Source organism: Elephantulus edwardii, unplaced genomic scaffold (genome assembly GCF_000299155.1).
Source record: "Elephantulus edwardii isolate Elephantulus edwardi_28Jun2011 unplaced genomic scaffold, EleEdw1.0 scaffold00122, whole genome shotgun sequence".
NCBI classification, from domain to species: Eukaryota; Metazoa; Chordata; class Mammalia; order Macroscelidea; family Macroscelididae; genus Elephantulus; species Elephantulus edwardii.
In genome coordinates, this window is record NW_006399872.1 from 6,140,290 (window position 1) to 6,150,567 (window position 10,278).

General features: G+C 34.0%; 1 protein-coding gene across 3 annotated transcripts in view; it reads right to left on the minus strand.

The window, feature by feature from the left end:
* Positions 1 to 10,278, minus strand: part of LOC102868820 (serine/threonine-protein phosphatase 2B catalytic subunit alpha isoform-like) — a 422,832-nt gene that overhangs the window by 40,575 nt on the left and 371,979 nt on the right. For all 3 annotated transcript variants that reach the window (XM_006893087.1, XM_006893089.1, XM_006893088.1), the window contains one exon: positions 6,836 to 6,910. In XM_006893087.1, the coding sequence (XP_006893149.1) occupies positions 6,836 to 6,910 (75 nt within the window). The remainder of the gene's footprint in view (positions 1 to 6,835; positions 6,911 to 10,278) is intronic.

The following is a 10,278-nucleotide window of genomic DNA, read 5'->3' on the forward strand; positions in this document are numbered from 1 at the left end:
TTTTTTGGCTGTGGATGCTCTTCAGGACTGCCTTCTTGGCCTTTAATGCCTTGGCTTTGGCTTCAGTTTTGGGAGGGGCAGGGGCTTCCTTCTTTGCTTTAGACACCATGTTCGTAGAAAAGCAGAGGCAAGGATTTTTAAGCTCCTCTGACATACTTTGGGCATGTTGCCAGGAGGGATCAGTTCTTAGAGAAGAACATGATGCTTGGAAAGGTACAGGGACAGTGCAGGAGAAGATGACCCTGTATGAGATGGACTGATATAGTAACTTGGGTAATGGGGTAAGTGTGTTGGAGACAGGGAGATTTGGCTCAGGAAAGGGCAGGGTTCAGAGCTGGTGCACAGGGTTGCAGTGTATGTGGTGGCCCATAACAAAAACTCCAATTCCTTTCTTTTTTGTATTTGTTTAAAATTTTTTATATTTTAAAATTCAGTACTCCATCTCTCTCTCTCTCTCTAGTATAATTTTTGGTCTTTTCAGAGTAATTTTGTTGTTGTTGTTTCCTTTTTCCTCTGTCTTTATAATAAATTGTAGGTCTTTTCATGGATGATATCCTTGATATCATCTCACAACTCATTTGGTCTCCAATCATTGGTGTTCAATGCTTCAAACTATTCTTAAGATGATTTTAAAATTCAAGTAGTAGAGACTAAGGTCATATGTTGGTTTTCATGGACTTGTCTTAATTTCCTTCAGCCTCAATTTGAATTTGCATATGAGTAACTGATAGTCTGTTCCACATTAGCCACCTGGCCTGGTTTAAACCACTGATATTAAGTTCTCCAATGATTCCTTTCATAGATACCATAGTTTGATTCCTATACATTCCATCAGGTGAGGTCCATGTGTAAAGTAACCACTTGCATTTTTTTTAAAGTATTTGCAGTGAATAAATAATTGAATTACAAAATCTGATCATTTATTTCCAGCCTCATTTCTGTCACCAAGTTTATACTCTCTGAATATCATTCCTTTTTCATTGTTTCCAACTTCTGCATTCCAATCACCAATTATCATCAAAGACTTAATTGTACTAGAATGTCTATATGGCAAACAAAGGGAAGACATGGTGCAGTCAAAGAGCTGAGCAGAAGATTTCAAAGGGCAGCTTGAGAAAACACAGCAAAGTGTAACAGCATTTGCAGAGGGCTAGAACTGGAGACTAGAAAGGGAAGAACTAACTCAGCATTTCTCAAGCGGAAAGAACTGAAAAATTCAAGCCTTGAGTGGCAATACTGAGAGATGCTACCAGCAAAATCTTGAATGATCCATGAAGCACCAAAAGGAGATGGAGGGAATACATAGAATTGCTGTACCAACAGAAGTGGCCAACACTAAATTATTTCAGGAAGTATCATATGATCAAGAGTCAATAATAGTGAAGTTTTGACAAAGTTTAAGCTGTCCTGAAAGTATTGGCAGAAAAAAAATAAAGCCCAAGGAATGGAAGAAATACCACAAGCATGTTTCAAATGACAGATGCACCCTTGGATCTGCTCACTAGTCTGTGCCAGGACATGTGGAGGACAGCAGAATTGTAAACTGACTGTAAGAGAGCCATATTTGTTCCTATTACCAAGAAAAATTATCCAAAAAATGTGGAAATTGTCAGACAGTATAATTAATAGCTCATGGAAACAAAGTATTGCTGAAGATCATTCTAAAACAGAACACTACACTGAGAAATATCAGAAGTTTAACCAGGATTTAGAAGAGCTTGTGACAGTAGGGATATAATTTCTGATGTCAGATGGATCTTGGCTAAAAGCCAAGAATACCAGAAGAATGTCTTTTTGTTATTGAATATGCAAAGGCATCTGACTGTGTGATCATAATAAGTTATGGCTAACATTAAGAAGAACAGCAATCTGTGAACAACTTAATTATGCTCATGTGAAACTTATACTTAGATTGTTGTGGGAACAGAGCAAGGGAATACCAAATGATTTATTATCAACAAAGATGTGAGTCAGGGTTGTAGCCTCTCTCTACACCTACTCAATTTGTATGCTAAGCAAATTAATTATTCAAGCAGATAGAGTCTTATGAGTAAGAATGTGGCATATAGATTAAAAGAGGACTCTTCAATAACCTATGTTATTCAGATGACACTATCTTACTTGACAGCGACTTGAAGCTCTGGCTGCAGAAGGTCAAAGAGTACAGACTTCGATATACATTACACTTCAATGTCAAGGAAACAAGGTAGGCTGCATCATGATGGAGAAAAGATTGAAATTGTCAGTGATTTCACCTTTTGTGGGTCCACAATCAACACCCTTGGTAACAGTAGTCAGAAGATCAGGAAATATAATGGCAGTCAAGAGATCTACTGGACTCGGAATGTCGGTAGTGACAGATTTCTACAAATTACTGAGGAGTCATTATGCCATTTTGAGGACAAAGGTGTGCTTGATTCAGACCATGATCTTTTCAATTACTTGATTGCATCCGAGTTGGGCAAAGAACAAGGATGACAGAAGAAGAGCAGATGCCTTTAAACCCGTGGTGCTGGAGAAGTGTACTGAATAGCTCATGGAGTGCCAAAAGAATAAGTATCTTGGTGAAGGTGCACTCCAGAGTGCTCCTTGGAGGCCAAGATGATAAATTTCATGTCACAAATTTTGGACATGTTGTTAGGAGAAGAATATCATGCTTGGAAAGGTGGAAGGTCAGCAAAGTAGAGGAATACCCTCAGCTAGATAGATTGACACACTGACTGTTGAAATGGGCTAAAGTATGTCAGATATTGTGAGGATAAGACAGGACATGACAGGGTTCAGATCTGCTGTTCACAGGGTCTTTATAGTTGTACTTGACCTGAAGGCACCAAACTGAAGCTCCCATTCCAACTGGTAAACTGTAATAGGTATTTATTAAGGCAGATAAATACTGATTTAGTGGGTGACAGAATGAAATCCTTAGAGAAGTATTCCCTAAGGGGCAGTTTGGTACTAATCATTAATTCTCAACTTTACAGTTTGAAAAGTTGTTTGACTTTTAAAAGCTACACAGAAAGTAGTAAAAGAAGATTCTGGATACTACGGTATTAGATATGAATAATTATATAATAATTCAAAACAGATGATGAGAGATAATTTTCTTGCATGCAATTTAGATGGTTACACAGAGGCATGCAAAAAACTACCCTGATCTCATATTCAGTGACTTGTCTGTGGCTAACATTAGGATAAGTAAAAAAATATGAATAGAGAATATGAATTCTACCATGTGGTTTGCTTTCTAGATGAAAGCAGAGACATAAATTCTAATTTAATATTAAATCTTTCCAGGGCAGACTGAAACTCTATTTGGCTTGAAATATATGTTTTATTATTTTTTTTCTTTCTTCTTATTCTACAGGATTTTGGTTTAACCTTCACAACTCTTTTGTTAGCCAGACTTATCATGTATCATAGTCTCAGACATAATTTGTTAATAAAAAAGAGTGATCTCAGAGTCTATGATTTTGAACCCTTAAAAATGTCCCAAATGAAATTCTCAAATAAATACTCCTAACTAATGAATCTGTCAGTAGGTTTCTAATGTTTACTTGTTATTCTCTCCTTTGTAATTATGATACTGAGCAATAAAGAAACCTTTGTTATACAGTTTGCTTGGCTTTTGTCAGCTTTTCAACCTACTTTGGGATTAATTACTAACCCTTACATTGCATTGCACTGAGTTGTCTTCATTAACAAGGATTAACTACCAAGTGACATACATTATTTGAACTTCTTCACTCCGAAATGCTCTAGTGAGTTACAACCTAAATTAAAACCAGACTGTCATTTTATCATCCCAAATCAGAAGTGGAATAGGAAACAAAGACTCCAAAACATATAAATTAGAACTTCACGCATACTAATTGACATTAATCTATTTCCAAACTTTATGAGACAGCACAAGTACTGCAATTTATTTTTAAGATAAAAGAACCACAGACCAATTTAAAACAGCACCATTTTCTAGATCAGCTATCAAATTCCTTTACTTGTAAGGCTGAAGCTAAGCAAAAGAGATTTAAGACATACTTTAAATGCTACTCTACCCAGCAGGACCCTGGGTGTGCCAGAAAATGTCTGACTATTCAAAAACACCTATAATTTTAACACAACAGAATATTTCCCTGGGTGTAGCAAAATCACATTTCTCTTCAGGACTGACCTCAGACTTAAGGGTGGTACAGTGAGATTTTATCAGTCTCCTTAAAAAGAAAAGCTTCTTCCAAGTGTGCCTGTAAAAGGACATGTGCTTGTCTGAGCGTCTTTTACGATGACGGAAAATTTGGCAACGGATATTGGTGATAGTTACACAACCTAATTAATGTAATCAGCTACTAAATTTGTACATGTGAAAACCTTTTAATTGGCATTTGTGGCATTATATATATGTATTTTTTTATAAAAAATTAATTAAAAAAAGACTTGCATTCCTGCAACTGGGACTCATTATGATAAAGCAGAGTAAGTTACAAAATAGATCCTTTCAAGTCAGTGACTGAAAGGAAGAGTAAAGACAGCTCATCAGAAAGAAAGTAAATACAGTTAGTCTTGGCAAAACTTAGCTGCACAAGGTTTACCTGTATTGTTGAAATGCAAAAGCTTTTTGGCTGTAGTATTTGGAACATAGTATAGACTCACTATGTATCTGCAGCGTGAATGAATGAATATATAATTACAAACATATGCTTTATTTATTCTACATAGTATCTTTTATTATATTCTACATACATTTGCTAACTGGATGTTAATATAGAGCTTTGTTATTAGGTGAGTGTATATATTATTATGCATTATTCTTTCTGTCAAGGAATAAAAGTAATATAGTAAAAGGTCTCTAGGAAAAAATTTGTTGACTTTTAGCAATTTAGGTTCTATCTGGCTAGATGTTCACTAGGAAAAAGTCCCTATAGCTATGGAAATACTATCTTTTGAATAATATCTCTAGCCTTACAAAGGTTAGCAATGAAAGGTTACTAGAAAGGTTACACATGTGAGACACCCAGAACCTAGATAAAACATAAAATATCCATTGATTTCTTGAATATTTTGAAATATATTAATATATATGCGTAAGTTAAGTTTTAAAAAATACTTATAAAGTAAAATTGTATTAATTCTTCTATATTTCATATTCTCTCCTTCCCATATTCTACATTCCCTTGTAATGTGAGGTGAGTAAAACTTATGGAGATAAATAGGTCAAAGAAGTTATAGAAAAGAAAAAAAAATAAGAATGTAGGAATAAGTTCTGCACTTTAAATTTATCTAAGTATATAAAGACTGTATAAAGTGATTCAAAGAATCTTTCTATCTTACGTTTGTCTGCAGTTATTAGGTATTTTGCATTTAGAGATGTGACCTGTATTAAATCCAAATAAATATGTAATCATACTTTTTACGTACTAGCTTTTAAAAAGGCCACATTCCCTTTTAATTTGCTTCTATGAAGTTTTAAGAAATTTAAATTCCCCAGGATATCTAGAATTCTCTTGCTATTTTTACCCTTTATTTACTATTTATACCTAAATATTCTTAAAGGAATGGATCTTTTAATTCATGGTGAAATCCTAGGTGCTTCCTCCCGCACTGTACAGTTTTTGTTGATTGCTTTTGAGTTGAGCACGATTCATAGCAACGCTAGGAACAAATGGCCTGAAGCCCCGCTACCACTACTGACATTTATCAAAGTTCACAGAGCTTCCGGAGGTATGCTGTTTAGGAAATGGATGCCACTCCTGCTACAGAGAATGTACTTAAATGTTTATGAAAGCTATGCATTTATTACAGTAACCAGTTTTATTACCTTCCAATTATTTGGGATGCTTTTACTTCTATCCATCTTTTGTCTCATGAATCTCTGTGCATTATTTTTAAAAATCCCAGATTCTTAAGGGAAGTGAAATATTGTTAATGTTCTTAAACAAAACAAAAATGCTTAGGTTTATTTATTACTATAATTTGGGGAAAATGTAGCAATTAAAATGAATACTAAATACGAAATAATAATTTATCACCCTTCAATCAACTGTGACACAAAATGACTCTTTGGAACAATACAGAATAGCCTCACAGGGTTTTCAAGGCTGTAGTTTTTATAGAAGTAGACAGTTACATCTTTTCTCACATTATGGATTGTGGGTTCAATTAGCAGCTGTGTGAGGGTACCCAAGATCTTACCCCTGAATCACCGAGGTTCCTTGAAAACGTATATACCAATACATAAATGTTCTCTTTTTTATCATAGATGTCACAGTTTGAAAAAAAAAATTGATATGAAAACCCTCATTGAAAGGCATTTTTAAAAGATGTCCAGCAAAGGATCAATTGCTAGATAACAAAAGATTATTTCTTTCACTAAGAAGTGAAAATATGTGTCATTCTAAGATGGTTAATTCCGTGTACCACTTCACTAATGTTTTCAAAATGATGGGAACATACTTTTATGTAGTCTAAGCCTTATGCTTTTTCAAAGCAAAAAGAAAAGAAACAATCTTATCTATATTTAATATTGTGTTGTTATGTGCCATCGAGTCAGAACAGATGGGTTGTTTGTTTGCAGCTGACCCTCCAGTGGGTTTGCTGAGACTCAAGTGCACAAGAGAAGATTGCCCATCTGTTGCCCACAGAACAGCTGGAGGATTTAAATTACCTGCCTTTGGGCTGGCAGCGTAAACTCCCTACCACAAGGCCACAAAACAGCCTCTCCACACTTACAGTTTATTATAATTGAAACATAATGAAAATGTTAAAAATTTATCATTGGGGTTAACAGTGAGACGTCAAGCAATTATACGGCAAATAGCTTTAACACAAAGCTCAAGCCTCTTACCATCAAATCCATCTTCTTCTGAACCAAGTTCATCATCTGAGCAGATATTGAGGACATTTACCAGCATCTCAGTCACTAGAGGGAGAGAAAAAAAGAGATTAAAAAAAACCCCACAAAAGATTATAGATTTTTCTCTTAGATTACAACCCTAATTAGGTCACCTGGAGTTGCTGATGACCAATCAGAGCAATAACAAAGCAAGCTTACAACTCCCCTACAAAGCAGTACATATAAAACCAAAATATACAAGATAACAGTTTTTGACACTGTGTACTCTAAGGCCAGTATTTACTAGCCATAGGTTAAAATATGTGCGTGTGAACATTCTCTAATGCTACAAATGGAAAAATGGTATTTTAAAATTTTTATTAATTTACACAATGAAAGTTGAAAATATTCTGCAAGGATTATGCAAATGATTATTTTTGTTGTTTTAGTGTTTATACTTCCCATAGTGCCCAGTATGGTGATAAGCATGAGGTATTTTATTTAATAAAAATTCCTGACTGATGAAAAAGTCTGAGAAGACTGGTTAAAAAAGAAGATACTAATAAAAATATGATTCAATTAATTTTCAGTCAAAATATGATTTTACTTAAAGTTAAAATTTTAATAAAGTTTAATATGAATTAGTTTAGTTAAAAATATAAACTAAAATAGAATTTTATAAATGAGTTGTTTGTAGAAAATTTTTAAAAACCTCAAATTTCTTGCAATTAGTACTGTATCATTTTTATACTAAGAGCATGTTTCTTTATTTTAGCACTTTTAAAATGAGGGTGAGTCTTAGTGCCTTGCAAAGAAATTTACCCATTGTATCTTTCTTCTTCATGAGTGATTTTTCAATGTAATGTGGAATTTTAAAACCAATATTCTTCTAGAATCAAAGATTATTCATTAAAGAGTAAAGCTTCAGGAGTTAAAAGCTCTCAGGAGTTTTAGTTTAATTATGTAAACTGAACTATCAATATTTAATGTGTTCTTTACAAAAAGTTAGAACACAAAGATGTCACTTTGAAGTCTAACATATGTCTATCTTCAGACACAGTATTTTCAATTGCCTCATATGCATGTAAGATCTGGGCAATGAGTAAGAAAGACCCAAGAAGACTTGATGCTTTTAAATTATTAAATAGTAAATTGGTGAAAATATGCAGAACAGCAAGAAGAGCAAACAAATCATTCTTGGACAAAGTGAGCCAAAATGCTCCTTAGAACTGAGCATGGTGGATTTTTTTTTTCCCGTTGATCCAATTGTTTCACATATTTTTTGGATGTGGTATCAAGAGGGACTGGTCTCTGGAGAAGGACTTCATGCTTGTTAAAGCAGAAGACTAGTGAAAAGAGGAAGAATATCAGTAAAATGGACTAACACAGTGGCTAGAAGAAATGGCTTAAAATTTAACAGTGGCATAAAGTTGGTATAGTTCCTGATAGTGTTTCATTATGTTGTACAGGGTCACAAGCACTTAATATTAACAACAAATTCCAAAACTCTAATAGGTAATGTGAATAACCCAATAGTGTCCCAGGGCTACCTAGCAGTTAGGATTCACTGCTTTTTGTTTCATTCAACAGATGTCACTAGCATGTACTATAGCTGACCAGTGCAAAGAACCAGGGACATAGCCAAGTACTGAGAAAATAAAAATCTACTATTAAAACTTACTTTTAGTACATTCACACAATGGAATAAAACAATTACAAAAAAAGACTACATAATGTAGTAGAGGTTGGAAAACATGTTGAGTTAACTAACCCAGTCTCATAAGGACAAACAGTGTATATAAGAGTCCGAAAAGAAAAGGGGATGAGGAAGGGGAACTTGAGGTGGAAAATCACGAAGTTGCAGAGTTTGAGGGTAGTGGGAGAATGTGAAGGACTTGGGAAAGATCCAGTGGGGATCTGAAAACACAAGTAATACTGAACATAGATAAATGGGGGAACACAATGTCTGTGAATGAAACAAGATATATGCAAACCAATATAAAATTAAAAAGAAACAAAACTAAAGATAAATGACAATGAAAGACAGTGAGTCATCATAGACAGGAAATAAATGCTATAAAGAATTTTATTGGGGCAAATGGAGACATTTAAATATTGACACTGAAAGTTATATCTCTGTTAAATCATATTTTTGTTTTGATAAATTATGGAAATTATTAAAAAACAAAACAGACAAAAACCCACAAAAAATTTACTTGTGCCTTAGAGATTAGAAGGAAATTTTTTGCAGGTGAATTCATAAATTCCAGGTTGAATCATTTTAAGGTATTGAAAAAAAGCACTCACACATACATTGTGGGACCTCAGGTGTAAAAATGTAGCTTTCTCTCTCAAATTTCCCTATGAAACTCACCTTTATTTCTCTGAAGAATGTTGAAACTTTCATCTTTATTATTATTACCATTCATTTTCTTATGTAATATGATATGTTGCATGAGGAATTATGTAGCCCTGTAATTACTAGAATCCTGAACTAGATGCTCAGGTTCATTGGGGCAGCTCTTTCATTTTTTTTATTAAGTGTTTTCTTTTTTAAAAAATAAAAAAATAAAAAAATAAAAAAATATATGTATATAAATATATATGTATATAAATATATATGTATATATGTGTGTGTGTATATATATATGATGGGGGATGTAGAGATGAAGTAATGAAGAGAAAGATGGTGAAAGAAAGGAGGAAAAGAAAGAGGATATTAAGAAAAGAGATGTCAAAACTTCTGAAGAATTGGGGCAAATTAATAGACTCTTACATGTACATATGTCTTATTGTTCTGTGCTCTATGGCAAAGTGACTACCATTAAGTCTATTCTGACGTATAGAAAACTCCCATCAGATTTCTGAGGCTGTAAATGGAGGAGAATGTTCATCTTTTCCTCATGGAGCTACTAGTGGATTTGAACTGGAGATGCATAGCCTTTCGGCTAACAGTACAGAATAATATACACTATGCCACCAGAGATCCTTATATTTTTTATTATGGCATATAAATAATTGACAATCTAACTAAATAATGCTAAATATTTATTGAACTATGCTTTGTTTGTTTTACATGTTATTCTTTAGAGTAATGCAAATATATATCACTCTCTTATATTGATTATTATTTATGTTCCAAAAGTGAGGAAGGCCCAATTCTTCTAAGCTTTTTTATTTGACAGGGAGTTTGTAAAATAAAGGTTTTTTTAAGATTATTGCATGATAAGGAAATCAAGTTGCCTGTATAGCTTGAAGCCAGGTAAAATCCCATTTCTCCTCTTTTTAATTGTTGTTGTTTGTTGTTGTTATGTGCCGTCGAGTCATTTGCGACTCATAGCAACCCTATGTACAACAGCCCTAAACCCTGTTCTATCCTGTGCCAACTGCACTGCCTCTGACATACCCATCCCGATTACCCCAGTCACTGAATCAATCCACCTCATAGAGGGTCT